The sequence below is a fragment of the Malaclemys terrapin genome, chromosome 5 (assembly GCF_027887155.1).
Source record: "Malaclemys terrapin pileata isolate rMalTer1 chromosome 5, rMalTer1.hap1, whole genome shotgun sequence".
In the NCBI taxonomy this organism is placed as follows: domain Eukaryota; kingdom Metazoa; phylum Chordata; order Testudines; family Emydidae; genus Malaclemys; species Malaclemys terrapin.
The window spans coordinates 83,767,569-83,790,169 of NC_071509.1; the positions used below are offsets into that span (position 1 = coordinate 83,767,569).

A 22,601-nucleotide genomic window follows, 5' to 3' on the forward strand; every position below is an offset into this window, starting at 1 on the left:
AAAAACTTTTGAGAAGCAGAGGGGCAGTTTGCACCTCTTCAGGGCATGTATGGGACAAACCCAGCCTAGCCTCACAGGAACAAAGGATACTGGCCTAGGCAACAATAAAGGATCTGTTGGACTCTCGAGTGAGTCACCCCCCCTTCCTTTGGTCAGTTTGGGACTGTGGTGAGGGAATGCTCACCTGACTCTGGAGGGGTGGAGGGGGGCAAGGCAAGAAAGGACATGATAAAAGGGAGACACATTTGCCATGCTCTTCCTCTCTCTTCCACTTCCATCTATAGACATCACCACCCAGTGACTGAAGCACTGATCAAAGGGGAGAGCCTGGCTGAATGGCAACCAGCCAGCCTGTGGTGAGAAACATCTAAGTTTGTAAGGGCATTGAAAGTATTAAGATCAGCTTAGAATGTGTTTTGCTTTTATTTCATTTGACCTAACCTGACTTGTTATGCTTTGACTTATAATCACTTAAAATCTATCTTTCATAGTTAATAAATTTGTTTATTCTACCTGAAGCAGTGCATTGAAGCGTGTCAGAGACGCCCCTTGGGATAACAAGCCTGGTACATATCAATTTCTTTATTAAATTGATGAACTTATATAAGCTTGCAGTGTCCAGCGAGCAGTCTGGACACTGCAAGATGTAGGTTCCTAGGGTTGTGTCTGGGATCGGAGATATTGGCTAGTTTCATTCAGTTGCACAATCCAAGGAGTAGCTTACATGCCAGAGGCTGTGCATGAACAGCCCAGGAGTGGGGGTTCTCACAGCAGAGCAGGGTAAGGCTGGCTCCCAGAGTCAAGGATTGGAGTGACCTAGCAGATCACCGGTCCAGATAATACCAGAGGGGAACATCGCAGCATGTTTTCAGTCAGTGACAACCACTAGCATTGCCTCTGCTGCCCTTGGGAGGCACATATTTCTGCCAAGTACAGTATTTCCCCAGCCGAATGCAGCAGGTGCAAGAGCTCTGCCTTCTCCATAAAGTTTTTTTGAAGCTAATGAGACCCCTGTCAAACCCTGTCTGTGGAAACCCCTTGTACATAGGCTCAATTTGGCAAGGAGTGCGCTCCCTAGTTCTCTGTCTGATTCCTGAGTGGAGAGAGGCACAGGGAGGACCCTTTGGCTGGGCCCCCTTAATGCCCCTTACTTTCATATCTCAAACACAAAAGCAGATGCCCTCTTAGACTCTCTAAGAGGAGAGATACCTTGCTGACCCTGTCCAAGTTGGTCAAGTCTTCATGCCAGAAGGACTTCCTAAGCTGCATGACAAGACTCATAAGAGCAAGACTTCTTCAGTACAGGTCTCTGCATTGACCTTGACACTAACTGCAGTACCACCTAAACTGAAGCACTGAGAGTTGTTGAAATAGTCAGGTCAGGGATTCATTGACCATCTTCAGGAGCGTCCCTTCCCCTTAACCCAGGAAATTCAGCCCAGACGGGATTGAGAATCTTCTGGAACCAGCCTAGGCCACACAATCATAGAATCATAGAAGATTAGGGTTGGAAGAGACCTGAGGAGATCATCTAGTCCAGGGATAGGCAACCTACGGCACGCGTGCTGATTTTCAGTGGCACTCACACTGCCCAGGTCCTGGCCACTGGTCCTGGGGGCTCTGCATTTTAATTTAATTTTAAATGAAGCTTCTTAAACATTTTAAAAACCTTATTTACTTTACATACAACAATAATTTAGTTATATATATATTATAGACTTATAGAAAGAGACCTTCTAAAACATTAAAATATATTACTGGCACGTGAAACCTTAAATTAGAGTGAATAAATGAAGACTCAGCACACCAGTTCTGAAAGGTTGCCGACCCCTGATCTAGTCCGACCCCCTGCTCAAAGCAGGACTATCCCCAACTAAATCATCCCAGCCAGGGCTTTTTCAAGTCATAAACTTCTGGATATTCTCCACCATGAAGGCTCCAGTCAGGGTGCTCTCCCAGTCAATGAAGCCATTCCAGAACCAGCTAGAATTGTGTGGCAAACACCTGCCACCTGTGCCACTACCCCCAAGAGGGCAGGGAAGTGATACTTTGTGCCAGCTAAGGGAACACAGTTTTTGTTCTCTCACCTTACTCCAAACTCCCTAGTGTTGCAGATGGCCACTGAAAAATTCAAGTAACAACTCCCACAGATAAGGAGGCCAAACATCTCGACTTTACTGGGTGAAAGGTCTTTGCATCAACCAGTCTACAGCTTAGGATCTTGAATTATGAGGCCTGTCTCACCAAATATGATTTTCTGAACTACTCTAGACTTTAAGGACAAACCTCGGGAGGACTGAACTCAATTTCAAGCCCTTGTTGATGAGGGCAGACTGGTGGCCAGGACTTCTTCACAGGCTGCAATCAATGCTACTGATACTGCATCAAGATCCTTGACAACTGCCATTGTGATGCAGTTGGAGTTGTGGTTACGGTCTTTGGGGGAATCCAGGAAGATTTAGACCACATTGAGACCAATTCCATTCATGAAAAGATGAACGAGTTTCTGCACATATTGAAAGTATCTAGGGCAACCCTTCTCTTCCCGGGTATTTATACATCTGCCACAAAGAGGAAATATAAACAAACTTACAAACCAAAGCTCTTAGCTCAAACCTTTTATAACCAACACTCCTACGAGCCACCTTGCAAACGACAAAGAATGCAGAGATGAAAGATATCTGGTGCCTCCCACTCCAGCTGCAACTACCTGACCTCATCCTCCAACCAAGAGACCCTTTTGACATGATACTAGAGAGCTGTGAACGAATATCAATGGCATCTCTACCCGATTTATGAGATTTAATTGAGGCCATCTAGTGAAAAATTTCCCAAAACTGGGAGGTGATATGTCACTCATCTGATGTTATCATCCATTCCAGCCATACCATCAAGTTTCTTCGCCTCTCTCTCCCAAAACCCCCTTGTCCCTGCCTTTTCAGGGACCGCTCTCATGAGGGAATTCTCTTTCAGGTAGTACAATCTGTTCTCCGCTAAGGAGCAATACAGCAGGTACCCTCTCAATATTGGGAGAAAAGGGTCTATTTAAAATATTTTCTCCCAAGCAGAACGGAGTCTGGAGACACATTCTTGACCTGTAGTAACTCAACATTTTTATTTGCAAATGAAATTCTGCATGGCTATATTGGGATTGATAATACCATCCCTAGAAAAAGAGACATGTTCATGGCCCTCAATATGAAAGATGCATACTTTCATGTGAACATTCATCACTCTCATAGAGGATTCCTCAGGTTTGTGATGGGCCTCCATCACTATCAATACAGGGTGCTCCCGTTAGGATTAGGTACAGCTCCCCAAGTCTTCAGAAAAGTGTTTCCAGTAGTAGTAGTTCAGCTCAGACATCTTCTCATACGGAGATGACTGGCTTCTGACCAGCAGGTCTCGTTTGGAAGTCTTGACATCAACCATGTCACTGTGTTCCATCTTTTAGCATCCTTGGGAATCTGTGTAAACATGGAAGAGTCTATCTTGACTCTGACACAGTCCATGTAATTTATCAGAGTAACGTTGAATTCAGTCAAGACGGGCCTGCCTCCTCATGGACAGATTTTACACCATGTGTGTTCTCAAAGAACTGGTTACCCGCAACCCTCAAACATCAGTTTGGGTGCGCCTTGCTCTCCTGGGCCATATAGCATCATGTACTTATGTAATGCCATTTCCCTGACTCCACCTTTGCCTGAAGACTTGGCTTCGAACAGTACATACACTGAGCAAGCACAGCATGAATAGCATGGTGGCAACTAACTCCAAGATGAGGGCCTTTCTGGCATGATGGAGTGACCATGGACATGTGTGCATGAGAGTTCCCTTTCTGTTTCCCACATCTGACAAGATGATAATTACAAAGGCCTCCCTGTTAGTCTGGACAATCACAAAGCACAAGGTACTTGGACACCTCAGGAAATCAGAATTCACATCAGTCTTCTGGAACTGAGAGTAGTACGAGAGGCTTGCAAAGCATTTCTACCATTCATACAGTCCCAGCATGTTCTGATAATGTCAGACAACCTAACCCCCATTTCTATCTAAACTAGCAGGGAGGGGCATGGTCGCCTCCTTCCTCCCCCCCCCCCCCCACATATATAGAAGCTGTCAGTTTATGGGACTGGTGCATACAGAATCGCATCACCCTGTTGCCACCCTCTCAGTCACCCACAGTTCACTTGTGGATCACCTCAGCAGACATTTTGCCACCAATCACAAGTGGGAGTTACATGATTCAGTAGTTTAACAACATCTTCTCTCAGTGAAGAACCCTGACTTGGGAACCTGTTTGCCTTTCAGCAAAGTATACTGCTCCAGAGGAGCCAAAAGAGAGTACACCAAGGGTGGTGATCTCTTCTTGCCTTGGGACAGATTATGTCCCATCCTGCTGCTATCTCCAGTTCTATGGAAAATTCTAGCCAGGGCACAAGTCATACTCATTGCCCCTAGATGACTCAGTTTTGATTTCCAAGCCTCCAACAGATGTCATCCCATCCACTATCAGCATTCAGACCTTTCCAGATCTCTTGACCCATAAAAATGGCAGGGTCACGCATCCAAACCCTGATGCTCTTCATCTCATTGGAGATCAGTACTGAAATGGACATCGATCCTAAAATGCTACTGCTCTGAAGCAGTATGCATCCTTAACAATAGCGGGGAAAGACTCTGCCAGAAGATGCTATGTAGCCAGGTGGAGGCATTTTTCTATCTGGGCCCAGCAAAACCATATAATCTCCAGAGATGGTGTATATTTCTGCAGTTTTGGACTACCTTCTTACCCTCAGGACAGCCGGCCTTTCCCTTAGCTCGCTATGGGTTAATCTGGTGGCAATTAGTGCTTGTCACCCCGCAATGGATGGTTACTTAATCTTTATCCACAGCCAGGTTTTTGAGTGCTTGATCAGAATCTTTCCATCAGTAAAGAAACCAAACCTTCACTAGGGTCTTAATTTAGTGGTCTCCAAACTCACTAAGGGATCCTTGGAATTGTTAGCCTGCATGTTCCATGTTTCACCTGTCAATGAAGGTCATTTTCCTCGCTCGAATGCATTAGAAATGCTGTTGACAGTATTTCTAATATTGTGGTCACATTAGTAGTTGTGAGAAGGGAAACGTGGCTTCAAAGTTCCAGGTTTCCATGTGAGGCTCAATCAGTGGTGGAAGATCAGCCTTTTGAGGGGCTGAATCTAAATGTTAAATGTAAGATCTGGCCAGACTTTATCCCTGAGATTTGTGCATAGATCTTGCTTTTTCACATGCACACCATGTAACGGGGGGGCTAAAAAGTGATGAGTTTTTAAAAATGGATTTTTAAAATGTAAACTACATGTTTTGTATTTAAACTGGATTTTTATATAAAATAAATAAAAGCTTATTTTAAAAAAAACTATTTAAAATTCAATTTGAAATTATGACAATTTATGCCAAGGGCTAAACAAACTATAATATATTAAAATATTTTAAATACAAAAAATTAAGCAGTACATGTTTGCTCCTGAAGTTTGAAAGAAAGTCAAACCACTGAAGTGGTAGAAGGCACACTGGATAAGCACCTAATAATGAAGTTTGTTGAAGTGCTAAAACAACTTTTGTTAGAAGTAGCTTCTTCTGCAGGTGCAGAGAAAATATTTTCTTCATTTCAGTTTATTCAACTAGTTCAGTTCAATGACTAGTTTATTCAAAGTTAAGAAACCAGTTGAGAGTTGAAAAAGCAGGAAAGCTTGTTTTCCTTTTCCAATTTGAGCTTGTTTTCCTCTTCTAAAAACTAGGTGTGAGAGGATTGGATCTACTGGTTTTAAAATCGGAAGGATATGGTGAACAGAAACAATATGCTCAATTCACTAACTACAGATAATACTTCCTTGTTTAATAAATCAGTCAGCTTTAAATGGAAAAAAAAAAGTTTTGTTAAACTTTTTGGTATACTTTTTTCTTATGTATCCAGCATGTTTTAAGTTTTTATTTAACTAATTATAAAAAAAAAAGTGTGTTGGTACATTTTGAATTGCCACCCAGAGCTTGACACAAAGCACAAATAAAAAAAAAATCATCTAGTAAATAAGAAATGCATTATTCACCCATTTTCTAACATCATAAAATTTTAAAAATTGAGAATTTTGAAACGATATTTTAAGATGGATAATTGCTTAAATAAATGTGTTTAGATGTAATATATCCACCTGGTTAGCAAAATGAAGCACCAAACTTAATGCAAAGGCTATATTTAGTTGCAAATGAACATGATTTAATGATTACCAACCAGTGAAAATCAACCTTTCTTTAAGAAAATAACTAATCTGTCTCCCCCAATCTGTCTCTCTGGGTAACTGTTATTACTTGTTCTCTGGAGTGTTGTCAGAATCTGGGATCCTCCTTGACGAGGATAGTCTTCAGGACAGCTGTGGCTGGAAGGAATTCCCATTTTTTCACAGTTGCTATCTGGTAACCCTATCTGGCTCCAGCGGAGCTTTTCTGCTATGGAAGAGGGTCATGGAGGAGATACAGAGACTCTGTGTTGATGACTCTGCCCTGTTTCAGATCCACGAGGAACCTCCAGGTTGTTGGGCAAGCTGTGAAGCTCATTTTGTGGGAAGAGAGGGGCTGTTAGTAAGCTGCGTACATTGTTTTGCTTAATTACATAGTACTGGGGGAGGGGGGGTTAAAATCAGAATTTGGACTAAACAGGTTATAACTGTTTCATTTATAATCTATTCATATCTCCATTTTCATAATTTACAGATTTGGTATTCCTTTTTTGTGTCTGAAAATGTTTAGATTGGTAAACAATTAAAAATATTTTTTTTAGATGCTGTTGGATATAATGAACAGTAGAAAGAAGAGCAGATTTAGAGTGAACATTTGACAAAATGTCATCTTGAATTAATCCACAAATTTAAGAAAATACAAATTACAAGTAAATCAGTTCATTTTATTGATTTTGGTGTGAAACATAGCTGTCAATTTTGATTTTAGAATGTGATATACATTGTTTAGGTTTTTAATCTAAACATCTGGTAAAATTAATAGGACAGAGAAATAAGGAATTAAGAGGAAAGTAACATTCTGTATTTATTCATAGATAATGTATTGTTAAAACTTGATTATAATCTGCTTTAAGTGGCTCCAGTAGTAACTGTGACTTGATGCCCAGAAGGAATCTCCCTCTAGTGGAGTGAGATGAGAATTTAGTGAACAGATTTCCTTTTGAATATAGTTTTGATTATACTACATTATTAGTAGTATTGTTTTTATTGTTTCCATATAATACAGAAAGATCTGGTGGTAGTCAAAACTCTAAGAACTTCATAGTTTTAAGCATAATTAAAAAAAAATTGCAAACATACAATATTTGCTATACAGTATAGTTGTATAGAGATTTGGTTTACACAATTCAGAATATTCAATTAAATACCTGTGCCCTATGAAAATGTGTTATACTAGCATATTATCCCTGTTTTGCATCATTTCTTTAAAATAACAGAACAAAGTCTAGATTTCAGAGAAAATATTTCTTAAACCATTTTGTGTTGGGTTCAGATAGGTACATAATACAGATTATAGTGTAAAGTACTGATAGTATACTAAATGTTTTTATTAATAACACAATTAAAATTCATTGTTATTTACCATATTAAAATTAACTGCATTCTCACCACCCAGTGAGAGTTCAGGGACTTACAGTATGCTGAAGCATTCCTTCTTACTAAGTGTCTCTTTCTTCAGCTCTTGGATTGCTGAAAAATCACAGTTGTCTAGTAGAACATTTCACTTGAAATTCTGTTAGGGGGACACAGTTTTGCCATGCAAATTGCCCTGTGTCGTGTAATTGCATGTATGTCTCCCACCTCACTTACTACACTCCTGGAAAAGGGTTGAAACCTGGCACTGGTTACAAAGCACTTTTGGGTGAGGCTCTTGGGCTTCTGTTGTGGATGTCAGACTAGGTGATCATAATGGTTCTCTCTAGGCTTAAAATCTATGACACTAGCAAAAGCTAAGAGGCAAAAGGATATGGTTAATTACAGATTAATACCTTCTATTAGGAAAGACATTTCTGGTGAATGTGTGTCTTCTCATTCATTGTGTAGGTCCCGGTAATACATAGTTTAGTAGTCATCAGTTGACGGTTTATTACTGAAATAAGGCATTTAAATGTGTTCATAACAAATGCATTCCTAACAAATGTTGATTATTTTTGAAATCTATTTCTTGAGTTTAGAGTGTCATTTTTTGAGTGATGCAGGAAAACATTCTAACTGTGCAGCATCATAACAAAGTGCACACCCTGGCTTAAACTGAAATACAGTTGTATGTTAACTGATATACCTGAAGCCCCTGCCAATTCAACTGCCAACAACTGCTGAACAAATTAAACTCTTTTGCAAACATCTTGTCATTTTACTTGTATGTCTATTGTACTTTAAACACCAAATTATCTGTAAATACCTAAGGATGTGGTGGATTCAACATCACTTGATTCTTCTCCCCCTTACCACTCTTTCTTCTTTTGAACAGCACTGCCTCAGACTTTTCTCTCCTCTTCCCCTCTATGTTGCTGTCATCTACCATCCACCCAGCTCCTCCCCCTCAGCCCTCCTCTCCTTATGGTCTCCCACTCTCATCCTCTGTGACTTCAGCTTCCATAATGATGATCCATCCCTGACTCCTTAGCTGCCTGTTTCCTCTTGCTCAACTCTTCGTTAGTCCTGCAGACCTAGTTCACTCTCACTTGCCAAAAGGGCCATTCACTGGACTTGGTCTTCACCAAGCACCTATCTCTCTCTCTCTGATCTCTCTGTTGCTGAGTTCCCTCTGGTCTTTTTCAGCATTGCCTGTCAGCCCTCTGACTCTGCGTTTCTATGACTTCTGGTCCATCAGTATTGCAGACTTCTTATCTGCTCTCAGCTCTCTCCTCTTTGTCCTTACTTCCACTGATACAATTGTTGATTCTCTCCGTTCTTTACTCTCCTTCACTCTTGACTTTTTTGCCCCTCTCTCCCATTAGAAGGTACAGCTTTGCTAACCCCCAGCCCTGGGTCACTCCCAACATCTGATTCCTCTGTTCTTGTGCTGTGTAGCATTCCTAGCAGAAATCCCATTATCAAACTGACTTCCTCCACTAAAGGTTGGTTCTCTCCTACTTCCGTTCTGCTATCATCCTAGCTAAACAACTCTGCTTCTCCATCTTAATTGAATCCCATGTCCTCGGTCCCAGCCACCTATTTGTCACCTGTGATTCACTCCTTAAATTCTTCCCTTCTTCTGCCTCCACTTCTCTTTCTGCACAAGATCTTGCTGACTTCTTCCAAGAGAAATTTGACAAAGTATGATGTGATCTTTTGTCTCCCCTTGATTTGCCTTCTTTTCCTTCTTCTACAACTTTCTCCATCTCTCCTATCATAGAGACTGGAGTTTCTCATCTACTCTCCTCCTTGATCTCCCTTGTGTGCACTCTCATCTCTACCTTACTCTTCCCAACTTCTCACTCTCCCCTGTCTCTTTCCTTCACAATCCAAACATGTTCTCTCTTATCTTAAAAAATAAAGGGAAAAAAAAAGACAGCAAAAAAAAAAAAATCCTTTACCCCATTTGCCTCTCTAACTATCACCCCATTTCTCTTTTTCTTTTAATCTCTAAACTCATTAAATATGCTGTGTACCGTCAATGTGGGAGTTCTTCTCCATCTGTACAATCTGGCTTGTGCCCCTGGCACTCCACTGAAAATGCTCTTGTCAATGTCTTTACCTCTTCCAAGCCAAAGCTCAGAACCAGTACTCCATCCTCCTCGACCTGGTTCTATTGTTACTAGCATAATATAAATAATAATATTGCAATGTTAATGGAGCACACCACAAGCGTGCATGTTTTTAGTGGGATCCTTCAAGGATCTGTTCCCTGCCCAACTCTGTTGAATTTTTTAAAATCAGTTTTCAAGGGAAAAAATATAAAATCATTGCTGATAAAGTTTGCTGATTACACAGGGGTCAGAGTGGTAAATAGTAATGTATGTTATAGAATGAACTGGATGGCTTTGTATACTGGACAATCCAACTGCTTTTTTGTGTGTGTGGGAACTACAGCAAAATACAAGGTCATACATAAGAAAAACAAAGACTACATAGTAGTGTCTTGGAAAGCAGTGACTATGGGATAATACTAGATAACCAATGGAACATGAGTTCCCATTGTGATGTCACTAAAAGGGTTAATATGATTATTGGATGTATAAACAGGGTGATACAGAATATGGGTAGGAAGATAGTGTTACTGTTGTGTGTTGCTACTGAGACCATTAATGGGTGTTGTAAAAAAGCTCCACGAGTGACTTTAGATGTGGAAAATATGTCTTAGATGAGATAGCCATGTAGTTTATAGGTAGCTCGAATGATAAGACCTATGGTTAAGGTTGCCAAACACTTTCCATTATAAGACTCTGTTTTTGGTTGCTTGCAACTGTGCCAAACTTGACTGCCTTGGGCTAAAATTTTCCTTTCCAAGTGTCTGCCTGAGGCTGAATTTTTTTTATTGTCAGCAAAAACACTTCTTTGCCTTGCTACCAATATTCATGATGCTACCTACAATGTCATATTTAACAACCCAACTGAACTTTTTCCTGGTGTACAGTTGTCTTTTTAGAATGTTGTTGTACTGTGCTACTGACAGGTTTTTTTGTTCACATATAAATTCTCCGTTGCTAATTTGTAGTTGGAATTTTAAAATGTCAGAAATAAGCCAATTATATAATTAATAAAATAATGATTTAATAAAATCAAACTTTTTTTTTAATCATTCTCCAAATTTTCTTTGTCTCCTTAGAATGTGAAAGCATTTGCATCATCAGATAGTCTAGCCAAGGTCCAAGAAGTAGCAAGCTGGCTTTTGGAAATGAATCAGGAACTGCTGTCTGTGGGCAGCAAGAGGCGACGAACTGGAGCGTCTCTTCGAGGTAATGCTTCCTCAAGCCAAGTAGATGAGGAGCAGATGAATCGAGTTGTGGAGGAGGAGCAGCAGCAGCAGTTACGACAACAAGAGGAGGAGCACATTGCAAGGAATGGGGAAATAGGTGTAGCAGAGTCTGGACTTGATGACAGAATTGAATCCCAGCAAGAACAGTTAGAAGAAAACAACAATAGGCTTATTGCAGTGGATGAAGAATCCACTGGTAACCATGAGGAGGAGGAAGAGGAAGAACATGGTGGTGAACAAGAGGAGGAGGTGGAAGAAGAGGAGGAAATGGACCAGGAGAGTGATGATTTTGATCAGTCTGATGACAGCAGCAGAGAAGATGAACACACTAACAGTAATAGTGTCACAAATTCAAATAGTATCATGGATTTGCCCATACACCAGTCATCTCAATTCTACATAAAGTCAAAGGTGAGCAACTTAATTTAATTTTTCTATTTTGTACTTAAGATGTTGGTTACTCAGGATTAGAAAATAAGTTGCACATCTAATTTACTCTGAAATCTTTTACTGATTTGAGTATGTTATCTGCTAGAACAATACACTTTTGGGAATACATTGATTCTTAATATACTAAGTCTCACCTACTAATAATAAAACTCTTTACACATATTTGATATAAATAAATAAAGCTGTTCATAGACTGATATAGAAATAGAAGTCTGGAAGGGACCTCAAGAGGCCATCTAGTCCCTCCCCCATGCTGAGGCAGGATTAAGTATACCTCGACTATCTCGGAAAGGCTTGTTTAATTTGTTCTTAAAAACTCCCAGTGATGATGATTCCACAACCTTCCTTGATAATCTGTTCCATCGCTTAACTATCCTTCAGAAACAAAGCTTTATATATTCGATAGAACAGCATTCTTAACTTCTTTCATATTATAATCCTACAATCTCCCTAAAATGCACTAAGGAACCATTTGTGACATTTTCCTTCTCAAAGGAAGCATGAGAGCTTCTTGTATCAAAAGGCATCGTTCCAAGGGACTGGACATATGCACTTTAAATTAGAGACAGGAAATGGGAGAATGTTCAACTCCTCATCCTAGACAGCTTCAAGTGACTTCCTTGGCTAAATATAGGTGAAAAAATAATAGTTCAAATATAAAGTCATCATATGGCACTGTGGAGTTTGTGAAGAATAAGGAAATCACATTTAATAATTTAAAAGGTTATTATCAACTTAAAAAAAATCATTCTTCTGTCTGAAAATGTTGAGTTTACAAGTAGCCTCTATGGGCTTTTCTGTACATGAGACTTAGTGTGCAGCAAGCCTGGGTGTGAATCTACAGTTCATCAACCTGCCGTACACTAAGTGGCCGCATGGACTTTATTGTCATGCACTAAAATTTCCTTAGCATGAAGGTCGAATAGCAGTAGATCAGAGTGCACTCAGGAACAGGTTCCACATGGCTGCTTGGTGCACAGCAAGTTGATGCACTGTAGATTCACACCCAGGCTTGCTGTGGACTAGATCCCCTTATAGGCTAACCCTCAGGTTATTGAAAGACTGAAAAAGCTTTAAAAGATAATATTCTTTGCTTTTAAAAGTTTTTTGTGTTATCGGTTTCACTTTTTGGTGGTGGTGCAAGTCATTTCCCAGGCTCTTCAAAAGGGAGTTTACTAATCTTAACAGCAGCAAAAGTGAACTTAAAACAGCCACAAACAGTAATGTGGATAGAGAAAGAGATTGGAGGAGAGTGGCTATAACCATGAATGGTGTTGCTCTTGGGCCTGCCCAACGATTCTTCTAAATATCAACAGCAGGAAGAGAAACTCCTTTTACTCCCTCAATAAATAAATAAATTATATGTATTATTTAAAGGGTACATTGTCAGAAAACTGAATTTTAAACATTGTTTATTATCTTGAAAATATCAATTTGGCAGTGTCTCTTCAAATCCACTACTTAATTTCAAGGTGATGGTCTTATTTTAATGTCAAATGCATCAGTATAAGCATATTGATAGAAATACTGTACCAGAATCTATGCAACTACACTTGTGCAGACATACGGACACCATTGGTTTTCCAAATTTGCAGTAGTACATTTCAGGTAGTGGTAGTTAGAATCTAAATCTCCCATATGTTTAAGTTTTATATCTATTGTGTTGATTAAGATGCTTGATTTCAAAAGTTGTTATAAGGATCTTTCTAGGTTGTTTTTTTAAGGAAATAATGGAATTTTACATGTACGATGTTAGCTGTCCTAAATGTTGAATCATATATCTCTGAAGAAATCCCATTTAAAAAGATGTCGGAATGGAAACACTAGCATATCATTGCCAAGTTTTGTCAGATTTTCTTGGCTCTGTTAGTCTTACAACCACTAATTCTTCTGCTGTGATGCTTTTTTCCCAACCAGTGTAGTGTGATGAGGAATGCCATAACTACCTATACTCAACCATTTTGCACCCAAAAAGCATTTAAACTTGCTGGATCAGTAAGTTCAGAATTCGTAATACAACTATGTAAACAACAATAGTCAATATAAATGCATGCACACAGAGCAAGAGATAGTGGTTAATGGTCTTTACTTTTGCTTCTTTTTCATTTTTTTCATAATGAATACAATTTTTATTATGTTTTAAACAAGGCACATTTGATGTAAATAAGATTCTGGTGTTTGGAAAGCATGCATAGTTAGGATTTTTTCTGTATTGGCTGATAGCCACTTTGCATTTTGATTCCATTATTAAGACTAGAACAGCACAACAAGAAAAATTCATTTTGACTAACCTGTTTTTAAATCATCTAAGTTTAAAAATACAAACATCTTCTGTGTAAAGAAATACTGCAGAAATCCTGCATAAAGTTAAATGTTGTGCACTCAGTTAATGACGGAGCATGAACAATTACTATCTGAAGCAGGGTTACCGAAGACTAAAAAAATTGACATGCTTATATGTAATAGAATTTTTGAGACAAGCACAGTATATGTGGACTCTTATTAACACTAGTAAGTATGATTTCTAGCTCTGACTATTGTAAATTGAAATCAAATGGTATATCATGTGAAAAGAATACCATTCAAGTCAGATTACTTTTTCATCCAAATAGTCTCAAAAAGTTAAAATGATATATTTTTACATCTTCACGTATGCTTTTCTGGGCTCATTAGTGTCTGATTATTTACTGCTTCTGTTCAGATTACCTAGCCCCTTATTTGGATCTGTACATTAATTTAACTTGTTTTTTACCACCACCTTCAGTAGAAATAATGTGTGGAATCTGCTGCATACGGTCTAAGAATCAGCCGTAAGTTTCTTTCTGGTTTTAGGTGAAACTTAGAAAGTATATTTGGTTTTGGTTTTGCAGTAATGGGATCTTTATTTTTTTTTAAATCTCTACTGGAGTGGTAAGCTTTCTCATTGTGCCATTGGTAATGCAGCAGAGAATTTCTGTTAATTTTCCAGCATTTAAAAGATTCATTACCTCCTTTGTCCAGAAGCTCATATAAAAGTATGTCTGGTCATTCTCTACTAACTACCACTATTTGCTTGCCCCAGGGAGCTTTTTTTTTTTTTTTTTTTTTTTTTTTTTTTTTAAGTCTTAAGACTATTGTAGAACTCTTTCCTTCCTAAGTATATCAGAAAACATGTAAAGTTACACTTATATTATATACTAGTTATGGCATCTGTTTGATTATGAATGCAGTTTATTACAGCTAATCTCAGGAGCGTACATCCACTAATCCAGAACAACTACTAGGTTGGTCCTGTCTTCTGTAGCAGCGTAGGCAACATGTGCAATGTTTTTCTTTCTACAAAGATAACAAGTAGCACCCAATATACTACTACCAATATACTAAAACCAGTATTGTTCAGCTCATGTTAACTGTCATACCTCTTTTTTAAATCTTTTTAATTTCTGTTCCCTTTCTTTTAACTTAAACTGCTGAGTGAAGTCTCTAACCTGATTTTTTTTGTTTTATTTTGTTTTGTTTTGTTTTTCTTGTCTTGCGGGATCCTGTGACATTAAGGGAAGCTCCTCAAGATTCCCACGTAAAGATATAATGTATCTTAGGTATGCTTGCCACCTAAGGTCTAGTTATGCTTGCTCCTAATATTACTCTTCCATATAAGCAATTGCTGTAGTTTCACAGGGATGTTGTGAAATTGCAGTGAGTAAAGGAGGTGGTCTATATGATTGTGAATGGGAGGGAAATTGGTTCTTCATACACTTACTTAATGTGATCTATGTTGTGAAAAAAAATTGACTGTTCAGACAGCTGAGATCAGTCAGCCTAATTCTACCAAATATTGTCACAAATCTCCATGAGGGAAAACAGAAAATAAACTCCTGTATGCCGAAGGTAGGAGGTGTTGGAGGAGATGTGGGTCTCTACAAAAAAAAAAACCCAAGGCAGGTCCAGTGAGCAAGACGTGTAGTTTCTCTGTCTGTTCCCAATCCTGAGAAAACACCATCACAGGATGACTATGGCTGTACGGTGACCCCACTTTAAGACTCCTGTTTGAGTTCAGTAGTGCAGTGAATTAAGGTTCCTGGCACAAGGTTTGGTTCTTGAGCCACAGGAAATTGTTCCCAGGTTGTTGAGAGGGAGGCAGGTGAATGGCAGCCTCTCTACATTGAGGGGCATGCCCTTCCTTTTGAAGGCAGATATCAGCTTGAATTTTGGTGTCATTTTATTTCTTTTCCAAATGGAACTTCAGTAGCCATTTCTCATATGCCCATGTAAGTGGAGATTTTGCCCAGCACTACTCTTTTGCAGGGATAGAGTTCCAAACAGCATTGTTGGCTGTTCTTCCCCATCCTGTGGGATGCAAAAGGACTCAAATTTTGAAATCCAGGTAGATAAGCCTTCAGAGAGCTGGGGAATTGTTAGACAGCAAGCAGTTGTGTTTTCTCTCCCTGCCTTTTACGAAATGGAAACCTATCCCATCTACTCTATAGACTCGAGTGACAGGAAGCTGTCATCTACTACTGGATATTAAAGAAGTGATCAAGCTCTTGTCAAGACCTTCCTTTCACATAACAGCAGTTTCATGGTTTGGCTTGCTGGAAGTTTTCCTAGGAGAGTTGTTCATAGGCCCGGCAGATCATCAGATGCTTATTTCAACTTTCCTGGTCTTCCTTCTCATCAAAATGTGCCTGAGTTTCCACAGTATTGAGGTTTTCACATGAGGGTGGCTAATGGGGATCCTAGCTGCAGCACTTTACCAGAAAGGTGTATGTCTGCACCTGTACTTGGATAACAGGCTAATGTGAACTCCTAAAAATCAGAAGCCAGGTCTACAACTGAAAGGATTCAAGAATATGGGGACATGGGTGAGTCAGCAGCCATGAAGAACACTTTGACTTCCTTCCAGAAATTAATATAGTTGAGGGTTTGCTTCATTATTAAAGTGGTCAAGATGTTTCTATCAAATGCAACGACAAAGTTCAGAGAATGGATTACTATTTTTATAGACCTGGGTGGCCAACTGGAGCCTGAAAAGGAGCCAGAATTTACCAATGTACGTTGCCAAAGAGCCACAGTAATACGTCAGCAGCCCCCCATCAAAGCTTCCACACCCCGCTCCCAGCACCCCCTGTCCACCAGCAGCCCCACTGATCAGCATCTCCTCCTCCCTCCCCGCAACTCCCGATCAGTTGTTTTGTGGCGTGCAGAAGGGTGGGAGGGGGGAGAAACAAGGGCATGGCAGGCTCAGGGGAGGGAAGGGGTGGGGTGGGGGCAGGGTCTGTGGCAGAGCCAGAGGTTGAGCAGTGAGCACCCTCCCAGCACATTGGAAAGTTGGCGCCTGTAGCTCCAGCCCTTGACTCGGTGCCTATACAAGGAGCCGCATATTAACTTCTGAAGAGCCGCATGTGGCTCTGGAGCCACAGGTTGACCACCTCTGTTATAGACATATTGAGTCCTACTTTGGGAGTATATCCAGATTCTGGGTTTTAAGGTAGCTTGTCAGGACATAAATCAGTGGGTGTGTTCTTTCTAATGAGTTATTGATGTCCAAGACTTCTCTATCTTCGTTACTCCTTGTGCCTCCAGAATTTAAGGAGAAAACAGATTCAAGATGGAAACTCTCCATGAAGATACTAGAAAACTTTTATTTTGTGTGTGTGTGTGTGTGTGTGTGTGTTTTGTGAATCTAAAGGATATGCTCAAATAACTGTGTACACTATCAGTCTAACCCAGTAAATCCCAAATACATGCATTTTGGCTTCTCCATCTCCTGTGTGGAGTTAAAAGTGCATTCTGATCTTCCATTATTCAAGCAGTTTTCTGGTCAGTGTTCTCTTGGAGAATTAACTCAGCCAGATGTATGTAGTTCTTCAGCAGGATGACTCTACTACCAAATGTTGATTTTTCTGTGGTGGGATCATCCTCAGATTAAACTTTTTTTGTTGTTTGTTTAATGCCAACCTACATATATTGCCCCAGACACCAGGAACAGAGGGAAATGAGTGAAATGTGCACTCTCTCCTCTTCCTTTGTTTTTAGAAGACCAGACAGAAATTCATTGTCCAGATTGGCACCAGAGTTTTCTATTCTTCTAGAGGTTTCGTTCAGGGAAACATTGAAGTCCCTACAGTTATGGACTCCTGCACTTGAAATGGCCACACTTAATCTGACTAGAGGTTGATAGGATAGATTTTTAAATAATCTCAGGGCAGATTCTCAGCTGGTGTAAATTGTAGCACTAGTGACTTGGAATAGAGCTGTGATAATTTGCACCAGCTGAGGATCACCTCCCAGCCCTCAGAGTTTAAATATCTGCCTTAGAAACTTTGAACAAAGCTTGCAAAGATTTCATTCAGCCCTAAAGAGACTCAAGCCTATGGAGACCTTGGTTGTAAACTTCTACCTTGATATAATGCTGTCCTCGGGAGCAAAAAAATCTTACCGTGTTATAGGTGAAACTGCGTTATGTTGAACTTGCTTTGATCCACCGGAGTGCGCAGCCCCGCTCCCCTAGAGCACTGCTTTACCACGTTATATTCGAATTCGTGTTATATCAGGTCGCGTTATATCGAGGTAGTGGTGTATTTGCTGGTCAGACAAAATGATCCTATAATGGAGAGGCTGTTAGTTTCAAGATGGTACAGAAAGCTTGTGAATGAAATTAAACATCTGCTATGCTGATGTGAAATTCTGACTGAGTTATTTTCAGTACTTTTGCAGGATTTTTGTGGATGTATAGAATTCTTTTTATAACAAGAAACAAAATTAGTCATCTGTTGTAGTGAAAAGTACTGTGGGTGTGGTGTGTATGTGGGATCTGTTGTGTGACACTCCAGATATTGGTAGAAAATCAAAAGGAAAAACTAAAATCTTTGTGGCGAGATGGGGAATCAAGGATTAATTACAGAAATAATGATCCCTGAGAAATTGGTTATGTACAAGAAGTAGACATAATCAAGGAAGCCAACTCTTTAAATGTTTGCAGTATGTGTGTATTATTTTAACATTACTTTCTATTTGTTATGCTTTTGAACACCAGAGGGCACAATCAGACGCTTTATGACTGTGCTTTCTGCTGGAAGCTGTTTAATGTGTCTTGATAAATGGGTTTTCCTCTGCATTGCTGCTAACAATTAAAAGTACCATTTTTAACCCAGAAATAAATGTTTGTCACACACAACACTGCTTTTGTTTTAATCTGTGCAGAAGGGTGTTTTCCAACATAAGGAAACCTATCCCTGCATTTTTTGTTTTTTAAAGTGTGCTAAGCTTAAAGCATTTTTCAGATGGCTTGTGTATTAGGACTTTAATGTGTATCTTTTTTTTTCCTGGAGTACAAAAAGTACAAAGTGGAGCGAATACTTAGTATAAAAATAAATAAAAATGAGCAACTCACTTTTTACTTCTTACTTTTTTTGTAAGTGACCAACCAACAGGAAATAGAGATCAGTTGATTCTTCATGCCTTTAGTCTCTGAGACTTCCAACAGTTGTGTCAATGATGTAACCAGACTCTTAACTGAGTAAATCAAATGAAGGTTTGTCAAAAAGGAAAGGTGTTAAGAATTGCTTAAATCTGAAAGTCATTGGTGATATGGTCTGTTCTTCTAAATACCTCTTTTGTATCCCCCGTCTGATTAGTGCACTTCTTCTTTTCCCTCTTTTAATGCAAACAGATATTAAACTTTTATTTTGATTTCCAGTGTAAGGTGTCTTAATTTTGTGGCTGATGTAGAATATAGTGGCAAATGATAAGTATCTTGGGGCAACAAACAGATCTTCCTCTGTATACAGAAATGAGCACTAATAATATTCAATAAAAACTGATTTGTTTACACATCAAAGTTATTTAGTGATTTTTATAACTGCACGTCAGACTTACTTTTAAGTAATCATAACTGTTAAATTATTTTTGGATAACTCTTACATAATATTAGAAGAAAAACTGAGTTTTAAAGTAGGTATATAATTAAAGCCTTGTATTGTTTAGAATAATCCTAACTGTTAGGTGTAGAACTTCATTTTTTATTTTGTATTGGAGTGTAATTTAGTGTATGCTTGAAGGTTAATACCAGTCAAAATATAGAATGTTTACTACTTTCCTCATTCATACAGTATATAGATTAGTTGCTAAAATTTCAAATAATTCTGGTTTAGCTGTGCAGCTGTCATTAAATTACTGTTATGCTTCTATCATATCGCAGATACCAAACTGGTTCCACCATGCTAATATCCTTACATCACATGGATGTAAATCGATTAAGACATTCAGTTTTCCCTGTGGGTCTCCTCCATTTGTCTTTTTGTCTGGTGTGGAAAAATGAGGTGCCTGCAGTGGTGGCTGTGTGAAGGGTCTGGGCTGTCCTACCTAAAAGGTCCCAAGTTCATCCTCATCCTAATCCAAAAGCATCTATTTGGGGCAACCTAAACTTTCATATTGGGGACAAATCTATAATTTGGGAAGACCTGGCTGAGCCAAGTGCATCATATGGAGTTCACAGTAAGTCATGATGAGGGCTTTGTTCCTCTTTTAACACTAAAGCAACATCATTACCTGCCTTCCTCAGTCTAGTGGCAGTACTTACAATTACGACACTTTCTAACATCTCAATTTGATCCAAATGCCCTAGGACTGCCAGAGGCCCCAGAACTACTTGGAACCTTAGAAATGCTTCATGAACTTGCCAGGTCCATGTCCACTATGCATACTTGGTTAAGGAAGAGGAATTTCATTAGCCTGGACTTCATTGTGAAACTCTGGGAAAGGGATTTAAAAAAATCCCCGTGGCAGAGCATATTATGTAACATTAAAAACATCTGTGGCTCTCTTAATAATCTTGATACAACAAAAAAAATATTAAAAATGTATTAGGTTCCATAGAGGTTGCACAAGATAAAGGCCTTATCCTCTGATGTTTGTTAGTGCTGTAACAGAGAAAAAGAAACCCTGAGGCGTATGCTGTGGGACTGTCCAACAATCAGGCAGCTCTGGAACACAAAGGACATGAGTTAAGATAGTGCTCAGTTTCAGCAGCCAAACCTCAGCCGAAAATTATATCCTAGGTTACTAACCTGTTAAACTGGGTTTAACTCCGCCAAAAAGACTTTGGTACTTGAGGGCTTCAGTGATCATTAAGTGCATGATTTTACAAAAACTGAGTAGGCTTATGGCCAGAATAGAGCAGTGGTATTCAGACCTGTCAGAGTTAGAAGCTAAAGAAATAACAGCTTGCCACCACAGAGAGCAGTTACATGAATTTGAAGAAATTTGGACCCCATTTCTAGATACATTTTGATAAAAAGGTTGAGAAGGCTCAAAGAATGTCAGACCTCTATTCCGCATAACCCTCCTTTCCCTCAACCCCTTTCTTCCTTCCTCTCTCTATTCATGTATGTCGTCTCCTATTTCATTTCTGTTACCCCCATCCTAATATGTTATCTCTTTGTAGTATTGTCTGGGTTTGTATTGCCAGGTCTTGCAACTTTGACAAGTTGTAAAATTTCACAATGCCGTAATCCTACCTGTGAAGCATGCGTTATTTGGAAACAACTAACCTTTTTGTTCTTTCTATTGTCTGTGTTTTTAGGAAAATCAATAAACTAATCACCAAAATGTAGCTTTTAAAATACTAACATATTTATGAAAGGATTACTGATTCTCAATTTGTCTGTGCATTTTGGTGGTATTTTTAGATTCTCCCCACACACACATTAAAGAAATAACTCCAAAATTATGATTATGTACCCTTTCTGTGGCTAGGGATGAGATAGCCTATAGAAACAGCTTTCTAAGAAGAATTGGTCCCAGGGAGCAAGTTTCACATGTTGACGACTCTGGCTAAGAAGTGACCCCATCTCCTGCCTGCTACTGTCTGAGGTGGGCATATACTCCTCCCTTCTGCATTAAAAGGTGGGGGTTATGTTTCAGTTCCTCTTACAGGGAGAGCTAGGCCTGTACGAATCATTGCTTCGCTAGTCTTGTCAAGTCTATAAATGGAGCAGGAAGAGTGCTAATTGATTCATGGGGCATGGATTCTGATTTTTGCAATGACAAGTAACTCTCATGGTGATCCCTGCCTGAAATAGTCTGTGATTCATAAGAACTTAGCTACTGAGTAGCTCTCTCAAGGAAAAAGTTTGAAATCTCTAGCGATTAATTATATCTGTTACATTAATATGTCACTTGCAGTTACAAGAAATATTGTCATTTGTTCTATAATATCTGCTATTTTCTGTTAACCTTTTTGTGGTCCTCAGCTTTTCTGTATGGTTTCCAGAGATAGTGTTTGAAAGTTGAATGACAAGTGACTGAGGGTGTATCTACACTAGAAACTTAAGTCAACCAATATTAGGTCGACTTAAAACCCCTGCAGTAATTACCATGAAGCTGCATGTCCACGCTACCCTCCTTCGGTCGGTGGTGTGTGTCCTCACCAGGAATACTAAGAGGGACTGTGTAAGGAGTTGAGATCCTGGTCTCTCAGCTCCACTGTCAGCTCCCTGCTGCCCTACAGGCTCCCGGGGGACTTGCCCCTTCCCTCCCCCACCATGTAATTGACAAGATAGCTAATGTTCCTGGGCGGGGAACGGAGCGGGGAGGAAGCTGCTTGGGGGTCCAGGAGCAGGGTCCAGCTGCCCAGTTCTCCAGGGGAGTGGGGTGTGTGTGCGGGGGTGGGAGGGGGGACAGCAGGGCTCTAGCTGCACAAATTTCTTGTCAATTTCACGGTTCCTGCCTAACAAGGCAGCTAACAGCCAATGTAAGTAATGGAGTGTCTACACAGATGCTGTGTCACCCCAGTTATGCCGACATAAGTCCTAGGGATGTAAATATAGTTTTAAAAGTTAACTGTTTAAACGATTAAAATGATATTGTTTAAATGGTTAACTGATTAAAGGGAGAAGGGCTGGGATTCCGGGGGCCGGCAGGGGCTGGGAGCCGGGGGCTGGCAGGGCCGTCCAGCAGCCGGGGGTTAACGGTTAAGATTAGTTAACCCAGTGGTTCTCAAACTTTTGTAGTGATGACCCCTTTCACGTAGCAAGCATCTGAGTGAGAGCCCCCCCTTATAAATTAAAAACACTTTTTAATATATATTTAACACCATTATAAATGTTGAAGGCAAAGTGGGGTTTGGGGTGGAGACTGACAGCTCACATAATAACCTCGCGAACCCTGAGGGGTCCCGACCCCCAGTTTGA

General features: G+C 39.7%; 1 protein-coding gene across 5 annotated transcripts in view; it reads left to right on the top strand.

Moving 5' to 3' along the window:
• The window catches only part of FBXW7 (F-box and WD repeat domain containing 7), a 296,926-nt gene that overhangs the window by 148,479 nt on the left and 125,846 nt on the right, over positions 1 to 22,601 (top strand). For all 5 annotated transcript variants that reach the window (XM_054029535.1, XM_054029538.1, XM_054029537.1 and 2 more), the window contains one exon: positions 10,831 to 11,391. In XM_054029535.1, coding sequence (XP_053885510.1) covers positions 10,900 to 11,391 — 492 coding nt within the window. In that variant the 5' untranslated portion in view covers positions 10,831 to 10,899. The remainder of the gene's footprint in view (positions 1 to 10,830; positions 11,392 to 22,601) is intronic.